The 19435-nt window shown below is 45.2% G+C and overlaps 1 protein-coding gene across 2 annotated transcripts in view; it reads right to left on the reverse strand.

The window, feature by feature from the left end:
- ULK1 (unc-51 like autophagy activating kinase 1) overlaps nt 1–19435 on the reverse strand; it is a 79693-nt gene that overhangs the window by 24440 nt on the left and 35818 nt on the right. Inside the window, exons 10-14 of one of the 2 annotated variants that reach the window (XM_086474041.1) lie at nt 18875–18933; nt 14913–14995; nt 10416–10466; nt 3226–3314; nt 967–1132 (exon numbers count right to left, since the gene is read on the reverse strand). In XM_086474041.1, coding sequence (XP_086330167.1) covers nt 967–1132; nt 3226–3314; nt 10416–10466; nt 14913–14995; nt 18875–18933 — 448 coding nt within the window. The remainder of the gene's footprint in view (nt 1–966; nt 1133–3225; nt 3315–10415; nt 10467–14912; nt 14996–18874; nt 18934–19435) is intronic. The other variant, XM_086474042.1, reaches the window with a different exon arrangement.

Consider the following 19435-nt stretch of genomic DNA (forward strand, 5'->3'; position numbering starts at 1 on the left):
GACAGCGCTGTATGCTGCACGCAGAACTTTGAAACATCTGTGTCCTAAGCAGCAAAAATCTAGGGCAGCCAAATGAGCTGGCAGCTGGATACACAACAGGGGGGTTTGTGCCTTTGCCAAAACATCTGAGCACTGGAAACATGACTAGCACAAGACAAGTGTGTACTGGTCCCATCGCTGTTCCCAGGAAAAATACAAGCAACACTGAGCTCTCATCATAAGGATTGCACAGCAGAGACCTTCCACAGATTCCAGTTCTACCCCTCCAAATTCCTGTTTCAATACAAGTACTGCAACTGTGAAAGGAGGAATCACAGCATTTACCACCAAGTTCCAACTCAGCAAGGCATCATACACATGGTCAAGGCTGAACAATATCCTTCTGCTCGTTAAGTAAGGACTTGTGCACGGACATACTTCGGCATGTGGCTGAACTGGGGCTCTGGGCCTCTATGTACATATGTATTTCCAAGCAATTCATACCAAAGTATAAACACAGAGATGCTAAAATGAAATTCAAAATGTTTGAAGAAAAATCCAATTTCTTTTAGTTTTTCTCAGAGATTTTTTTCAAGTGTAAAATCCAGCTTGATAGCTGAAATCCTGTCTTGGACTGTGATACTGAGTGAAACTGAAGACAGGATGACACAGAAGCAGATTCTGTGAGAGAAAGACATTTCCCTGTGAGCCTACTTATCTTCTTTTCCAGTTGGATTTCCAGGTTCAATCTCTTATTGAGGTCCCTGAGTAATCTTTACTCTCTAATCCTGTCTTTGAAGGTAATTACAAAATATCCTACGAAACTAGCCAGCAAGACTGATGTCTCTTCCAGCTTGAGAACAAAAACATTCCTGCTGTTCAGCCAAAACAGACAGGTTTAATTGCTCTTGCAACTTTCTAGTAACTATCCTTAACATCCACATCCCCCTCTGCTTAGAATGTCTGCATTTCCAGAAACCACCTTACTTGGGAACTGTGCTGGGACCATAACGAAATCATCTGTGTCACAGGACGAATTCTTACTGCTGCTTCCAGCAGAGTCCTTAGATCCATGCAGGAAGCCAGGGGAATCCTGGGTGGGAGATGCCAGCGTCTTCTCCTGCAACTGCTGCTGCATCTCTCCAAGGGACTGCTAATTCAAGAAGAAAACAAACACTGGCTTCAGCACGGCTACTTCATCATTCTGCTCAGTCCTTTAAACTGGGCTGTACAAGGCTACAAACAACATTTTCTTGATAAACCAGGGCTGATAGTTCGCCAGAAGCAGCTGTTTAGTTTACTGAAAAGGAAGAGCCTTTTATGTCCATGTCAGAACAGCACGTCTTTTGTTACACAAAACATGCTAACAGCATGTCTGATGCTCCCCAGATAACAAAAACTCACTTGACGTATTGCATCCCTCTGCTAAGGCTTTCTGGATCAACCATGCATTTTCTACCAACTCAATTTAGTATGGCTGCGAAACAGAGAAGAGCTTTCAGAGATAGTTTTGGTTGTTCTTTTGGGTTATGTTTTTTTTTGTTTTGTTTTGTTCTTAAACATTAAACATCTGGTCTCTACTCATGCTTTTGCAGTAAACAGCACTCGGGAACATGTACATAAGCATCCCTGCACTTTCAGGACAACCCTGTTTTGCAATAGTGCTGACAAGGAGTTAAAGAAAGGCCTGAAGGAGGCTAAGCATTCAATAGATGAACACCTTACAGCCACTAGAGGCAGGTCAGACCCCAAAAAATCCCATTTTTCTGCTTCTTTCAGCCAAACAATGAATAGCCCCCTCATGTTTTGCAGACAGATGGAGGAGGCTGGAGATGGAGGAGGCTTTAAGACAGCTGAACTGCCCACAGAGTAGATCACAATCTTTATTCTAATGCATTTTTAGGCTGAGAAAGGCTTGAATCAACTTCCACTTGGGCCCTATTAAGATATTGCTCACCCTACAAAGACTCTCCTGCTGTACCACTGGGAACTCCTTCTCAGTGTATGTGCAGTACATACAAGCAGAAGGAATTTTCCAGCTGTCAAAGTTGTCAGTTTTCCATCCAACCTGCTGGCTCTGCCCTGCAGATCTGGCATTTTTCATGTGCTGGACCAGCATACCTCCATCAGCAAAACTTCAAAACGCTGCTTGGGACCAGTGCAGTACACTTCTAACATGGGACCCCCCTCCTGGTTTGGCAGCAAGTTAGTACCATCCCCTAGCTTCCCAAACCAGGAAAGCTCAGGGGAAGGAGTCTGCTTTTCACACCATCTACCCATTCCTGAAGTCTTATGGCCAGGAGGGCCTCAGCCTACGTAGGAGCTGCAGGGGGGGAAGAAGCTCTCAGGGATGCAATCATGCGACATTCAGAGAAGAGCAGACCTCTCCTCTCTGTCCAACCCACATCAACTTCTGATAGTGCCTCTCAGCCTTTCCCACACCAGGTCAAGACACCTTGGCCCAGGGAAACTCACAGAACAAAGCAAAAAAGCAGCCAGGGAGAAAAAAGAAAACAAACAAACAAAAAAAATCAATACTTCTCCGTTCCCCTACCCATCACACCACCAGCATTCCTGAGTTCAAAGTCAAAAGGCAGCTTTCACCAAGAGCCTCCAAAAACAAGCTTTCACTTCAGTGAGCTGGAGGAATGTCACTTCACTGGTCAGTTAATATTCTGCCCTCCAGAAAAGTTTTCATCATTTCAGGTAACCAGAGAGAAAAACCGTCAGTTCAGATCAAGTCTCACAAGACCACCAGACTGTGGCAGGTCTGGTCTGAGCAAACAGCTCTGCTGAATGTCCCTCTGTGGCACCTGGCACTGCTGGTCAGAAAGCAGGAGGGTCACTTTACAAAGAAGGGTGGATATGCTGTCAAGCTGCAGCAACTTTGCCTGAAAACAGAGAACTCTCAGCCAAGTAGTGCTGTGCCCCGAATTGGTGACTTATTTTTGGTTCCAAGGAGCTTTCCATCTCTGCCCAGGCAAGCTAGTGTCATTAATACCAGCTTCTTTCATAAAGGCTTTTCATATAATAGGCAATGACAAATTGAAATATTTCTTGTGGAGAGAAAGACAACCTTCAGGATCCAAACTCTAAACAGATCGGAGAAGACACTGAACCAAACCCAGGCAGAACTAAAGGGTTCAGTGACTTGCACCAGAACACAGCAAAAGCAGAGACCTTGTTTCAAAGCAGCAAGCAAGGAGACCATTAACATAAGCAATGCATCCTCTGGACTGTACTTACAGGAGGTGATGCCAGGTGGGAAGTAGAAGAGCTGCTGGAGGAACTACCGGAGCCTGAACTGGGATAAGAAGGCATTGGCACGGAAGCAGCTAAAACCAGCAAAAGACAAAACCAAAAGGAGTTGTCAAACCAGGATCAATCAATAATAAATGGTCTTTTTAATCTTTTCCCATGAGGTCTATCTCATGTACCATCATGTATCTCATGCATCAGACGTGGCAAATTAGAGGAAAACAATAGAAAAATCAGCATTCTGTTCAGTTATATGATTCACATCCATCCACTCCTCCACGCGCTATTTCACAGTTACAGCTCTTGGGGTGGAAGGTCTCAGAACATCTGACCAAAGTTAGGCATCCACTGGACAGCTGACCTACACTGGTAGCAAAATGGTTTCTGCCCTAACGAGCCTCCAAAGCACCTTTGCAAATGAAGGGAAAGATAAACAGAAAAGCAGACTGAGTTACTCATGTCAGGGACAGAGAGGTTAGAAGCTAGACCCTACCCTTACAGTTTCTTCTTCATCAGACCTTGTGGCTTAGCACACACACATCAAGTGCTGGGAGGTCTGTTCTAAGTTAAACACATGCCTACTCAAGGTCGATGTGCTGGCTGCCCAAACACTCACTTGGGCATCCCAGGCCACATGCTATAAAAAAACCCAAACCCACAGAATTAATCGTTCCACAAGGAACTAGTTCATTGCTTCCTACACCTCAACATGCTCTCCCTTGGTCACTTCTGCAAGTTAAAGAGGTTTTGCTTATTTAATCTCTTTGTATAGAAATTGTTCCACAGCACAGCTATTCTTGCACCCCTTCCTTTTGTGTTCTATTGTTCAGTACCAGAACTGCCCATTTTATTCAAATTCAGTGTTGAACCGGCCTTTGTAACTCTCACACAGGCATAAAGATCCCATCGAAAGGACTAGTTAGCATTGACCTTTCGGCAGAAAAGATGATTAAGGCATCACAGGAGAAAAGAATATTTAACTCCAATGACTTATGCAAGTGAGGTTCAGTAAATAACTTAGAAGAGCTCAGCCGAGAAAGGAGACAAGTCAAAGGTAGCACTGGCTCTTTAAAAAGCTTCGAAGTATTTAGTGGTTCAAACTCCCCAGTCCACCCACACAAGACTGAACAGTAGAGAGCTGCAGTAGAGTCCTAACCTCCCCACTTCAAGGCAGCTTTAAGTCATATTTTACTCTGCAACGATTTTGGTATTTGAATGACTTAAGACAGAGATCAGAGGCAATGCTTAAGTGAGGTGAGGAACACTTTGCTTCTCTTCCATTGTGCTGGCAGAGAATTAGCACCTTGTATCAGGTTTCTGCCTTTACAGGATCTGTGCTAATGACTCCACACTTAATACAAGGAAGGTTAATAACACCTAGAAGAAGAATGCTTCTGTTTGAAGCAAAACTACCTCTGTCATTAATCACATTAGATATTACATAGTACTTACTTTATTCAACCAGCTAGAAAAATAAAAGTACATCTCAGCAATTAACTGTTGAAAGAGTGTTCTAACAATAAAAGAATAGGAAAATAGGCCTTTTAATAAAAGGCTTTAAGAAGTCTTTCCATATAGACTATCAAAGAAGGTTAAAGGATGACTGGAGTAGTGCCTCCTAGCACAAAGACAGCCATCACTTAGATGCTGAATTCCTCCGTCTGACAGAGATGTAACAAGATCCAACAACAGGAAAACGAAGCCAAAGAAGTGTAGACTTAAAATATACATTTTAACTTAAGTAATCAACCGCTGTAAGAGTTTAACCAGGGTCATAGTGATCCCCTCCACCCTTTGCTAACACTAACAAAAACTGAATGTTCTTCTCAAGAGGTTAAGTTATACTGTAAATAGAGATTGATTCAGCAGGGTCTGAGAGCTTGTGCAATGGGAAGCCATAGCAGGATGGCTGGTGGGGCCCACATGCAGTGACACACGCACTCCCAGATGCCTTTCCCTCTTCTGCTGGACCATACTGGCAGTGCTCATCCTACCAGTGTTTTGACAGTTAGGTCCATAAGAAAATAAACCTTTCTGAAAGGTTACTTTTTAGCTTCTGCATCTATTCAGTGCCTGATTTTGTGCCCTTGATGGACTGTGTTGTTAAAAACCACACTGCCCTGGCTGCTGTAAAGGAGCAGGGCCCACAGTAGCCTGACAATGGGTATTCTGGGAGGTCGGTCAGGGGCTTGGCAGAGCGCTACACCGCCCGCACCCCACATGCTCTTCCAGCACAGCTGGTTCCCACTCCCCACACCCAAGGAACACACACAGAGGTCTGAGAACTCGCCTGTAAGACGGGGAGCTCTGTCCTGCCTGTACCACACTGCTTTTGATCTCCGTGATCTTCCCACAGCGCCTGCAGGGCAATCCCTACCACCTTCCCTATGTATTTAATACCAGAAGTCTGAAAGGTGGAAAAAAAAATCCAAGCCTCCTCATTTTTAACCTGCCAGCTCCTGCAGAACAATTCACCCTTGTACAGACAGACCTTCCTATTATGGAACGGTGCTTTTAAGAAAAGGTGAGTTCTGAACTGTATCCATACGAGCCTGCTGCAAGACTTGCATCAACATCTGTTTTTCCTGGAATTATTATTTTTGTTAAGAGCCGTTTCAGTTCTCTCTCAAGGTCATCTCCACTCTATTTTAGTTCTGTGTTTATTATTGATTTAAACCTTGCTGGAATTGAGACTTTTCTATTTTTGTCTATTTGCTCTGGACAGCTTTCCATTAATCTAGGAAGGAAGACAAGCAGGCAGACTTTGCCACTATCATCTGAAACTCAAGTTAAAACTCTTATCTGCATGAAGCACACCTTTAGATACTGCATCTATTAATCATTGTTCTTATTTAAAATCCCATAAACTTCCCAATTCACACTGCAACGCTGTGAGGTCCAATTCAAAAGGTCCTGACACTAATAGCAGACTTTCATGCATGTAGAACCACAAGGTTTGGCTCTGACAAACCCTCTCTGACCATCACATCCCTGTTGGTGCATTTTTCAGCGTCAGCCACGTAGGACAGCTTGAAAGCAAGACGCTTGCTTCCATCTCCTCCACACACCCAGGCACTCCCAGTTTAAAATTAAAAGGGTGCAGACACTTGGCTCGTCATGTTTTCAGCTCAAGTCTGAATGCAGGGAATGTTAACATGGATTGTAGGCCCCCACCCAAATCCAGAAATTGCTGGATTGTAATTGTAATGTAAATAAGTCTGTTTTCATAATTGTCCTCTCGAACTTGTTCCAGCAACAAAACAGTCATCCTGTACGTTGCACAACCATTGCCAACTGGTTTCAAAATGGGAGAGCTGGGAGCCATAAAGGCAAGCCTGTGCTCCAGCTGTGTGGATCTTGACACTGATCCTATACCTGCCAAAATCACTTCTGACAAATCATCCTACCAGGGGCTCAGTCATCCTAAATCATCCAAGCCTCAAGCTTTATATATAAGTTTTATTTGGAATCAAGAGTTTTACATACACTGGAGAGATGCATTTTTGTGATTATCTGGATTCAATTAAAACCAGCCATCAAAAAGTTATTTAACTGCAGTCTCTGACAAGGCAATAGTTTGAGTGCAAAAACTGAAAGGACTTGCCCAAGGAAAAAGCTGCTTTTTAGTTTTAAAATTTGCACCATTAAAGTCTTTTATATGCAGAAGTCATGGTGATTTTTTGCTGGTTTTCACCTGAATATTTTATGTACAATAAAATTATAAAGACACTAAGTCAAGTTCAGCCTGACATATTGCAGATGCTGAACCACCCATACTACACTGGAACCATAACCACTCACGTTTTATACTCTAACTCGGAGTAAAGGAGGTACCCACTTACCATTCATTACAGGCAGGAGCAAAAATCTTCTGCACGGGTACCAATTACAATGTGTTTACCTGCACAAGTGTCTAATTATGCCTTCTCGTGCATTATTACTGTAACACACTGCCCCATACCATATGCTGATCAGACCTGGCTACAGACAGATGACATTCTGACTAGACACAGTATTTTAAAGACTTTATTAATAAGTTTTTTGTATGTCTAAGGTACACATTTAGTCACAGGTACAAAACCCACAATATAAAATATAAATAAACAAAAAAATAAAGTACATGTTTTAGTTAAAGCCCAAGGCCCTGAACCCAGTCTCCAGGCTAAAGCCTGTGGCAAAGAGCTCTGTGGTACATCCTGGATGTCGCAGACTTGGGTCCTTGCTTCACTGAAGGAGCGAGATGAGAGGAGGGACTTGAGAACAACTACCCCTCGAAACTGCAGTGGAGAGGATGAGCTTGTCAGATATGTGTAGGTAAAGGGTTTTGACAGAAATGTTGATTTTGCTGAAGCGTCTTGAAAAACATGCCTTAGCAACTTCAAAATTATCTGCATTTGGAGATTCCCCATTTTTCCAGAATTCCAAAATTACGTTATATTAAAAAAAATCTTTGTAATTCCAAGAGATGGTATACCAACACACATCCAGCCAGAATGAACGACCGATGGTTCTCACTTTATTTTTAACCATTGTGTGACCTGCTCTGGACCAGACTTGACAGGGCGCAGGAGCCTCGGTGATGTGCTCAGCTCTGCATGCTGGTGGCAGCTCTCCCACTCTGCCCCTGCCACTTGAAGGCAGACTGGCCTGCAGAGGTACAGAGACCACCATGCCTTGCTCAGACTGCAAGATATTCTCATATGGAAAGGAAATGTCTCACCTTAAGATTGGCTGGGGACCTAAATGGATGCACATTTGCCTGCATCTGCAGTGCAGGCGCCTCTGAACCAGAAGGTCCTTTAGGCAAAGGCTGCACAGTGGGTACTTGAGCTTAGCCGAGATCTCAGTTCATCACGCAAAAGCTACTGCTCCAAAACACAGATGCTGGTACAGATCATCCAACAAACTCTCCTAAGAGAAACTGCCCTGCTTCCATCAAAGCCAGTGGTAGCCCAATTCTGAGCTCCCAAGGACAACAAAAAAAAAAGAGGGCACACTGTTCCTCCCCCAGCTCTCTGCTGCAGGCCTGAGGACTCTAATTCAGTTTGAGCACGACCATCATGATTCAGATGCAGCCACATCTCTTGTCCTCTTTCATGCTTCCTACACTCATGATGCTGAGCCACACGGTCAGATGAAGTCGCACAATAAGCTTTCGGACTCATCTTAGTTCTGCATGCAAAGCCAGGGGAGCTAGCCCCTGAGCAACTGCAGCCTTGCAAAGTCACCTACTTCGGCTAAAACTGTGCAAATGTTAAGCACCATTCCATACATCTCAGGTGAACTTTTCTTCTTGAGATCACCATAACCCAGACCTTTGCTGACACACTGGCTCTTCTCTCACCTATTCAGAAATCAAAGGGACCACCATTGCCACTTGCAGATTTTCTCATCCAGGCTCTTCACTGCACTTCCCAGAGGCCTCGATCCATCACTGCCATCTGACAGTAGCAGAGACCTCCACAGCAGACTACAAGAACCATCCTCTCCACTATCAGATTTCTGTGCACAACAACTTGAAGACCTCCAGCAATGGAGAGATATTTCTTCTCTCATCTTTTCAAAACCAGTAGTGGTCTCTCCTGCCTGGAGAGGACTCCTGGCTGTGGACATATGTCCAGAGGTGAGAATCAGCAGGGCAGCAGAGACGTCTGGAGTTTGTATAGTCCTTACCTGCCTGCAAAGGTGCCCTTTTTATTATTGGGCCTTGACCCCACACCATTAACTTCGGTGCAGCTGGGGGCAACGGCTGAGCTACAGTCCCCTGCTCATAATGATGCCTCTGGTTTCTGCACAGCAAATGCGCAGAAATTGGAAACTGAGGCCAAGTCAGGAGAATCCTCTCCTGTTTGCCAGGGGTCTTCTGTTCCCCCGGCCAATGAAGCAACGGAACTGCTGGAGGTAAGAGACGAGTTGATGGGCACGCAAGAACGTCCTGAGAGGGGAGTCCTATGCCCACAGCGGGATCAGAGTTTGAAGGGCTTTTCCCACACGGCCGTGGTACAGCAGGAGCAGAGAGCTGAGCTGGCTTAGGAGCAGCCCTGCACAGGCAGAGTCCTTTCCTGCCTGTAGAGCAGTCCCGTTTTACAGGACTTGCCCCACATCTTGCTGGCGCAGATGGAGACAGGGGCCTGGCTGGCTTGTAAGCTCCCCTAAACCAGAAGCGTCTTTTCTTGCCCGCAGGACGGTCACCTAAGCACACAGTTAAAATCTGTATCAGAAACAACTGAGAAGTCCTGCTCTGGAACCAGGAAAGCAAGAGAGTGTCAGGAGTGACGTGGACATCAGACGAGGGGCATCGACCCACAGCATACATCCAAGAGGGGCTCCATGTTCAGAAGGCATTGGACATGCTTCCTCCGAAACTTGCAGACGTTGCATTAGGCACCCCAAACCAGCCACTGATGAAAATGCTTGGCTCTAGCATTTACTCAGGAGATTAAGGCCCAAGAGGATCCTTCCAGAAGACATACACGATTCCACTAAACCAAGTCTCTTGGCCAAAGGACTATTATATCCCATACACTAGAAGCAATTCTGAATTGTTTCCACTGAAAACAAACCTCTGAATCACAGTACATGCGGTTCGAAATTTTCAAAAGTTTTGAATCAAAAGAGGAAAGAGAACTTTCAACGGAAGTCTGTCTTTGTTTTGGCCAGTTCTCACAGAACACTGTATTTTAGTCCTTCTAAAAACAATGTTTATCAGGAATTTGGAGGTAAATGCTGAAATAAAATTTGGTAACCAGAGCCTGCCGTTTTGTACAGACAACCCAAGATACCACCTGGCAAGCACGGACAAGAGTGCCAGTTTCCACCATTCACTATCCTGAATTGTCCTACAGATGTTGATGAAAAGCAAAATCACGCTGTGTAATCCTGTTTACCTACAAGCATCACCACTGGCCAAGCACTTCATACAAAGCAGCTGAATACATTTCAAAGCGACATTTACTTCAATTTAGGTTTCTAAATTCCCCCTAATCATCCCTTTGAAGATAACTAAGCAAAATTAAATACAGTTTGATGGCAAAATCTGGACATGACACAGTAACAAACGCCAAATCCCTGCCTAACTAAGAAAACATAAAGCAGTCTTTCCCTTTCCTTTTGAACTAGCAGCAAAGGAAGTCATGTCATGGTTCAAAGAGAGTCATAATCAAAAATGCAGCACTTACATTTTTTCATAGAGGCACTTGCATCCAAGAACGGGTGATGGAAAAATTCATCTGAAAAAAAAAATCAAGAACAATGACTCAGTGAAAGGAAATGACTGCAAGACATTTACAGAGCAGTTAAAGCATCACAAGTTACAGTATTTGACACTGATTTTTCCATGCAATCTGGTCAACCATGGAAGTTGACTGCAGCTGCATATAATAGTGGTCAAGAATGCAAACTGGGGAGTGGATGCAGGACCTACCCATAAAAAAAAAAAAAGGATGGGGAAATTACTCTGATCCAGGGATTGCTACCTAAGGATGGGGAAAAAAAAAAAGTGTCTCCTCCACTACCAGCCATCTCTGCAAAATCAGCTGGGGGGAGGTGGAGACTGGAAGTCAGCTGAGGCAATTACATGAATGAAGAACAGGAGGAAAAAAAAATTTTTCCAAAAGCATGGACAAAGGACACAAGCGTTTGCACCTTGGGACTCACCACCAGTACTAATGGATTTTCCTTCTCCACAGGCACTAAAGAACTTAGTAAGGTTCTGCTACAAGCTACAACTCTGGGCTGCCAGGGAGAATATATTAAATTAATTGTTAATGCTCCTCTGCCCTGCAACAGCTTACACTGGTAGGAATGGGAATCAGTTACTGAGGGTCATATAGGGTGACTGTTGAGATTGGGCATGGCCACGTCTGTGCACGTGCATCAAAAGCTCCTATCCTAAGGCACAAAGCAGCACTAAAAGACAAAGGCCCTGGCTGATCAGGATGGCAAGTCACCCTAATGGTAGCAATCCAGGGGAGCTATATTTACCACACTGTGCTGCCACTCATTCCACAGAGGAGGAATGATGGACAAAGGACCTCCACTGAGTGATCTTCTATTAGACACACCCCCAAACGCATCCAGCACCGAAGGCAGAATTGCATTTTCTAAAAGGCCACCACAGAGTAACAGCCCAGAACTCTTCCCTTCACACCAGACACAACTGCTCCTTTCCTCACGCATTACAGAAGGATATTCTATAGATCCAGGCCAAGAAAAGCTTTCATCCTGGCTTGCTGGAGACCCTCTACATGTTTACCTGTCCTCACAAGTAGCCACCCCCTCACCCCGCAATTTCTTCATCTCTAATCCACTGCAGCTCAATGCCAGAGTCCTCTCCTATCACAATCAGCAACTCAGCCCTTCAGGAGCGTTAGTCACGGATCAACACTGATTACTTGGCTAACTGCAGGCAGTTCGACTTGTTTTCCCAGCATGGATTTCCTGTTGCAACACCCAAGGTTTACAAACTTCTGTGTTCTGTAAACAGCTTCACTTTGGCAACTGAGCTTTCCAGAAAGTAGCAAATGGGTTTGTTTGTCTCATTTTAAACTTAAAACAATCCCTCTCTCCCCAGCCCATCCTTGACACTGCCATGCCAGGGTCCCGCAGCCAGAGTGCACTGGTCTGGAGTTTAGCACAACAGAAATGATGGAAGTGTCTGGCAGGGAAAGCCAGAATCTCACAGATTAGATCTGCTGTGGATGCAGAACATCCCTATCCTGCTAGAAGCTGCTCAGCTGCTGGAGCTCCCTGCTTCTTCTTCAGCCTGCTCCTCTAGAAGGTACCATCCCTCAGCTGAGCTGATTCTTCCACTTTCCCCTTCCAAACTGCTTATTAGCTGTGCTTGCAAATCAAAATTTAAACAGCCCTGCTTGTGACCATCACCAGGAAACTTGCAACTTGAAAGCCTCCTGGCTTTCCTCTAGATAATCTTGAGATTGCAAGGACCATCAGTTCCTGGTAGAACAGCAGCTGAGACACACAAGTAAATGAAGTTTCAAGCTTATGTGTTGCTGTTGTGTGAACTGGCTAAGCTCTGTGGGAGCTCAGTGGAGGACACTGAGTGCACCTCCAGGCAGAGTACAGCAAACAAGGAGCAGCAGGACACCCCCCTCTGGGGACAGTGGCTCAGGAATCATCCCTGACCCAGTAGCACACACAAATCTTCACTTTACAGAGTGCAGAAGGGTAAAGGAATAGTGAACAAAGGCACCAACCATCAGCCAAAGCAGACCTCTTATAGTGTAGGTGAAGAAAGCAGCCCACAGTTAGTTTGCCAGTAGAAGGAAAAAGCGTCTGTCTACGGGAAGGGGGAGATCTGCTTCAGACAGGATCCAGACCTGTGGGACATTACCAGTTTGTGCACAGCTGCCCACAAACAGCAGCTGAAAATATGACAATGATTGGGCACAGGGCAGTGCTCTCATTTAGGCACTGCTACTATTTTGGCAAGTGGCATCACCTGGAGGTCTCCTGAGATGACACTGTAAGGAAAGGAAGAAAGGTCTGTTCAGTAAGTGTAGGTTAGAGAGTCTCTGAGCTCTCAGGAACATAGAGGAGCTGAAGACCGAGCACCAGCAGGGAAAGGAAAACAGTTGTGTCACGAACATGGAGGAAGCTCAGATGCTTCAGCAGAGTCTGAGGAGAGGAGGCAGAGGTAGATGAGACCAAAAATACAACTGGATGCAGAGGAAGCGTACTGTTGTAAATAATCATGGCTCTGGTATTTGTTTTCCTCTCAACTGACAAGAGATATTAGAATATGGCAAAGGATTCTACACAGCCATTGAGATCTGCCTTCTACAAAGCACCAGGAATTATCTCAAACGTAGGCTTCTCTACAGAATATACTCACAAACCCTCTCTGAGAAACAGTTATATCTTCCAAGGACGTGCCAATTTATAGAGAAAAGGATCCTGCATAAGAGCAGGCAACAATTTCAATGCAGCAAGACGTGCTATAACTGTTGTCCTGAGTGAAATCAAAGTCTATTAGCTCAAACTTCCAAGTGTTAGACACTGACTCATGCAGTCTACTCCCAAGGGGTACAAAAACAGCTTACGGGGGGCTAAAAAGGTTTACCAGACTCAATTTCTATTGACAGCAGGGAAGCAGGAACCTCACAGATACACTCTTCTGAAGGGCACAGCAGCATGATAGAAGAGGTAGAGATCCACAGCTGAGATAGAAGATCTGCAGGTGTGCTTATATCCAAGTCAGTATCTCAGTAGCTTCAACAGCTCCCTTTTCCAAAGGCTTGTTTTCTCACTTCTGCACCCCAATAACCAGTCCTTTACATTCAGCACTGGATAATTATGATCAGCCTTCGTTTATCCACTCTTGCTTCAACCAAGTGACACTGTCCCCAGAAAGGCTTTCCCAGAACCTCTAATTCAAAAGAATAACAGAGGCCGCAAAAAGATTTCTCTTCATTGACTAGCACTTGCTGCCCAGCAGGAAACAATCCACTGAGCAGATAAGCAGCAAAAGAACAACCTCCAAAAGACAGAAATATCAAACCCACACTATTTTCAGGTAAAAAAAGGTAACGTCTATAAAAAGCAGAAAGTTCTATGACTTGCTGTGATACTGCCCACCTGATACTTAACACAAATTCATGGGCTTTGGCCCTGAAGCCTTGTTTCAGGAAAACTGCTTGCACAGGCTGGTCCAGCACCAAACCTTATTCAAACACAAAGGCTGAGGGGCAAGCTTACCCCTTCCACTGCTGTTTTCCTCTGCACTCAAAGGAGACACCACCAGGACCAACTCCCTTGGTGAGAGAATATTCACATCCTGATTTTTACCTGAAACAGGTCTAGACTATCTTTGCCTAAGGGGAAGGGAGAGGTGAGGGGGAAGAATAAAAGACCAAAGAGTCGCCTTTAGATGACCTGGTCCTTTCAGGGGCTCTAGGAAAGGTTCCACCTCTACTTGCTTTCCTCTAGGAGGGCATGGCTTCACTAGAGGTTCTTCAGACCTTCTGGCTCAGCTAGACATATCTGGAAGAGGCTGCCAAAGCCAGAACTGCCTGGCATATAACGATTGTTCTCAGTTTAGAACAAACTAAGACATCAAAAAAAATGAAAGCTTCATGCCAGCTAAGTCAAGAGACTGACACACAGCTCTACAGGAAGAGCCAAGAGTTCCAGCCTGAGCCCTTATGAGAACCAAGGCATCCTTCCACAGAAACATGAAGGAGGGAAGGGTCTGGAAGTAGCTGTGGTCTCCTGGCTCACATTATCACTGCAGACCCTGAGAAATGGAGGGTGTTAACCTAACTGTTCATTAAATGAGTGCAGCTTGCAGCTTTGGGAAGGAACTGTGACAGAGAAAGAACACAGATACACAAGACACACGTTTCACCTGGTATCATACTTCACACAATAGAAGTTCAGAGAGATTATAAAAGCAGAAGCCAGGAGAGGAAATACAAGTAAGAAACATCTGCTGAAGGTGTGCCAAATCTCTGGGTTTACAAAACTGTACTCGAATTAGCACTAATCTCTCTAGCACATATAATGAAAAACCCAAGATTATGCAGTCTTCCAGCCCCAGGTGAAATCCAGGTGTCTGGATGCTTCTCCTAGTACTAGCCAAAAGTACAGAAGTTTGTACAGTGCCATGGCACAAACGACGACACAGGCAGCAGAACTAAACTGGAAGGAGGTCTTACCAAAGTCCATGCGGTCCTTATGATTACGCTGCAAAAGGCCCAGCAGCAGCTGCCTCAGGTGGCTTGATGTCTCCCTGGGGATGCTAGGATTGAAAACAAAAGCAAAATAAGAGACTTGCAGTCTGCTTAAACAGCTTTTACATATTCAGGAAGGCAACCTGCAAATGCAAACTCATTTTGTGCCTGCTGGGCTAGTAACATAAGAGGAGCTCACTTGAGAGAGGCTGCACAGAAACATCTCTATTTGCATCTGTTTGGCTTTTACTCCCCATCATCATTGTTACAGCTACAGTCAATATAGCTTTAGTGGCCTCTCCCATGAGCATCTGCAGATCCTTCCCTTCCACAGTGGTACCCATGTCATCCCTCTGGTTCTGACCTAAGCCCATTCAACATGCAGTATTTTGCACATACATAAAATCTCATTTACTTGCTCTAATGAGAATAAGGAGGTCATTAAAATGAAGCTGTTACCAAGGGGAAGCTTCCAATTAAGACATTGGTGGTGAAATGTATCACCAATTACTACCATTTTATTATGACATTTATTTTTCAATACAGCTTATATAAGACTAACAAGTAACCTTTGTCTATTTGCTTCCCTGATATACAGCATCTATTAAACTGAAGGCCACTATGATGTGAGCAACTGCCACCAGAGCAAGCTAAAATTAGTGCAACTATTAGCCCACTTTCCAGTATAGCTTGGAAAAAAATTCTCTTTTCAATGGCCATTGCAGCACAAAAGAGCTACTGAATCATCGTGCTCTCCCTCACCCCACAAGCAGATGGGGGAGAGGCCAGGGCAGCTCTTCACAACTCCAGTAGATTGCAAGAAGCAGGGAATAAATGAATGGATTAAGGCAGGGAAAGCAGACTTCAGCTCTTGCATAAGTGGATTCAGCTCTGCTGACTTTCCTCCCTGCCCAGAAGCACTGGAAGGGGCTGCAGCAGCCAGGCCCTGCCTGCAGCCAGAGCAGACCTCTCCAAATGAAGCGTAGGTGGCTCCAAGTCCTTTCAGTATTGACTCAGTTTATCATGGCTGTGCCCAGCACGGCCCTCGCCCTCTGCCAGGCTTTCCCCTCTCCCCACGCTCGGGTCAGCTGAGGTAAGGGCCTGTGTGCTCAGCACAGTGATTTTAACAGCGCAGAGCCCCAGCCTGCTCAGTAGCACAGCACGTGGCTCGCTCGGGCAGGGCTCCACTTCGCTGGGCTGGCAGCACTCACCGCCCCGAAGCCAAGCCCGACTGATGCACGGAGAAACAACCCTTCCACCAACTCTACCCCTGCCACAAACAGGGTGAAAAAAGAAGCTAGAACAAAAACAGAGGGGGAAAAGCAGCACTAGCAGACTGCTGTTCAGTGAAACTGGAGATGTGAGGCAAGGTCTGTATTTATAGGTTTCAGTATGACCCCGTTATTTTTCTGTGAAGCCCTAGGCCTTGCTGATGAAGGAATTTGAGCCCAGTGATTCCTAGAAGAGAGAATGATGGCAAGCATTCCTCATCCTTTTTTGTACTGGACGAGTTGCTTTTCCATCCCTGACACTAGAATGGTATCCTGCACCTTCCCAGGTCGACAAAGGAGGCAGCCACCAGGACTCTGGAAGTGATGCAGTTAAACTGAGACTCAGTTTGAGCCAAGAAAAAACACCCTTTTGTCAAAAAAGGTGTGCCTTAGAAGCACACTGAGTAACAGAATAATCCAAGATACCACAGCTAGCAGTCTCCTGAAAAATACATTAGTGCTGGAGACCTGCAGTCCTCCAGTGTTATCAGCCATAATTTATTTATCCATGACACATAAAGCTCTCATCCAAAATGAGTCCATTTCCCAACAATGACTTCAGCTTTTGCATGCTTTTAAAGCCAAGAAACAGGCAGGTTAAGTAGTAGTCCTCAGATGTCACAACACAGACCCAAGACGGTGCAGATTAACAGCCTGTTTGCCTCCTCTTATCTCTCACGTCAAGCTTTGCTACGCTACAGCATTATTTTCAAAGGCCATCTTTTAAACACAAGCAACAAAACTGCCTCCTTGCCTCCATGATCTAGAATGTACTTTACCACGTTAGTCAGCACAATGAATGTCAGCTATTTAGATCAGTGCTATTAAAACTATGAGGCCTTTGGGCTTTCTCCTACTGACATGGGCTCCCCACCTCAGAATGGCATTTTCACCTGTCAACAACAGCACCAGCCCAGCAGGCAGAGACCGCTGGTGAGCATTTAATGAGCTTTTCTTCCCCACCCCGTTCCCAAACCAAAACATATCACTTTCCCCAGTGATGCTGGGGAGGTGGGTGCCAGCCTGCCTAGCCCCAAGGAGAATGAAACCAAACTCTGGTACTGCTGCAGTCTGAGAAGGAGGTCTCTGGAGTGGTTTGTGTTTCAACCTGTGTTGGCAGGGCTGGCAGAGGCAATTTATTCATGTTTACTCAGGAAATAGCACAGATTTCAGCTCACATTAGAGAAACAAACTGACTTTGGAAAGCAGGGAATCGGCATTTACACAAAGGCCACTTTGGCTCTAACTTCTGTGGTGAAAAAACAATGGGCTTGGAGCAAAACTTTGGTGGAATTTGGTAGTTAAAAAGCAGAGATAAGTGAAAATGGTAAAGGCAGACTGCATAAAGGACTCACAAAGGAGAACGACTAATCCCTACAAGAACAGACATGCTCTCCTCTTACAGCTGAGTTTCATTTCTCCCCTCGCCTGCCTCCTACTGCAGGCACCATGACCCAATGCAGCAGCAGGGCAGCGTGATCAACACAAGGAACCTTATTAATTGTAGGGATTAATTTCTCTCTTAGTAAGAGGGACTACCACAAAGGTGAGCAGCCATGTTTTAGGCTGTGTAGGGGAAACAGAAGCTTTACTTTCTGCTCACACAGACTAACTGGCTCCAACTGCGTGGCAGTGTTTTTGCTTTGAATTGTTCTGTTTGGGTGTTTTACTCCATCACACCCTCTGGTTCAACCCAAGAGAATATGCAGATGGCCTAAATTTAATCCTGGTAGAAATTTGTCCCTTCTCCCCAAATCAAAAGAGGAAGTACTTAAAGGGAAAATAAATGGATAGCTCAAGCCATTGATAAGAGCTCTAGCTTCTTGACAGTTCCTTCTGCTATCCCTTGAAGCTGTCTGAACTATAAAGGAAAACAAAAAATCCATAAACAGCAACTCAATGAACTTCCTGTGTATGTGGCTGCATTAGCAGCTCTGCCAAATGGAGGCTAACTTTCCGGTTAAAAAAGGCCTTCCAATTCTTGTATATATAATCTGGAACTTCAGACCTGTCTCTGTATCGGGCTGAGGTTTTCAGAGTAACCATGAGGTTCTGCTTTAAGACCTCAAAGATCAAAAGGAAAGACCACAGCAACAAAACCAAAATATACTGACAAATCAGAGCACTGAGCAGCTAGGTAATATACACCCCAGCGGGACGAAAGCAGTTACCTTCCCCTTGGAAACTGCAGCAGTGTCCATTTCCATCAAGGTTATAGTATTTCCTCCTATTAGCAGGATGGACACAAGCAGTTGCTGCCCTGACACGTGAGACACGGGAATGGGATCTGCAGTCAGGTATAGCAGGTTAAAAGAGAGACTGCAGTTTGGCCCTTCGCATGATTCAAGAATTGCCATGACTTCTTCCCAAGGCTCCCACCCTCAGGGGAGCCATGTGCAGGACAGGACCACTAGCTGGCTCTTGAAATCACTAACAATCCTGAATTTTTGCTATGTAGGAGAGAAGTAGTATCTGCAGAACAAGAGAACACAGACTCCAACAACCTGCTCCTGTCTGACTTTCTCTGGGCCACATCACTGCTGGTTTAAGGAATGAAGGCAGGTGGCCAAATATTTTACAGTCACCTCCCTGAGTGACAAGCCAGGAGCATGTGAGGACAGGTGTAAATACAGAGTAAACAAGTGCATACAAACAGCGACACTGGAAAATGCTTACTTCGGCATCAGCATCTTGTTTTTCTCATAGAAGAGGCGAAGATCCTGTGGGCTGCTGGCCTGTGGAGGAGAAAGAAAACCAGTGCATGAAGCAGCTGACAGTGAAGGAAAGGGATGAGCATTTCTATTTCACAGTTACTCTGAAGAGCAAAGAGGCACTTTCCAATTGCTGAACCAGCACAGACAATGAGAACCTGCAGCTTGCTTTAGACTGAAAAGCCAGCACTGTGCCAGTGTGAAAATACAGTCTATCAGCCTGCTGCCTTTTTGTGCCTGACCTGGTTCTGTCCTGCTCTCCCCCTTCCAAGGGCTGAGCTTCATTACAGTGGGCTCTGATGCTCAGGTCTGAGCTGGCCTAATAGCCTCACCCAGGAGGCTAAATAATTGCAGACATGAGGAATCCCAAATGATGAGTGGCAGATCCCGCTGAGAACATGGATTAGTGCTGCAGGGCATTTAGAAAAGGGGCAGGGAGCCTGTTGATGGGCAAGGGATCTGTGAAGAGACCAGGAACATGGGGAAACAGCAACTGAATTAGGATTTTCTACTTTAATTCCAGGAA

The sequence above is a fragment of the Leptosomus discolor genome, chromosome 16, assembly GCF_034619465.1.
Source record: "Leptosomus discolor isolate bLepDis1 chromosome 16, bLepDis1.hap2, whole genome shotgun sequence".
Lineage (NCBI taxonomy): Eukaryota > Metazoa > Chordata > Aves > Leptosomiformes > Leptosomidae > Leptosomus > Leptosomus discolor.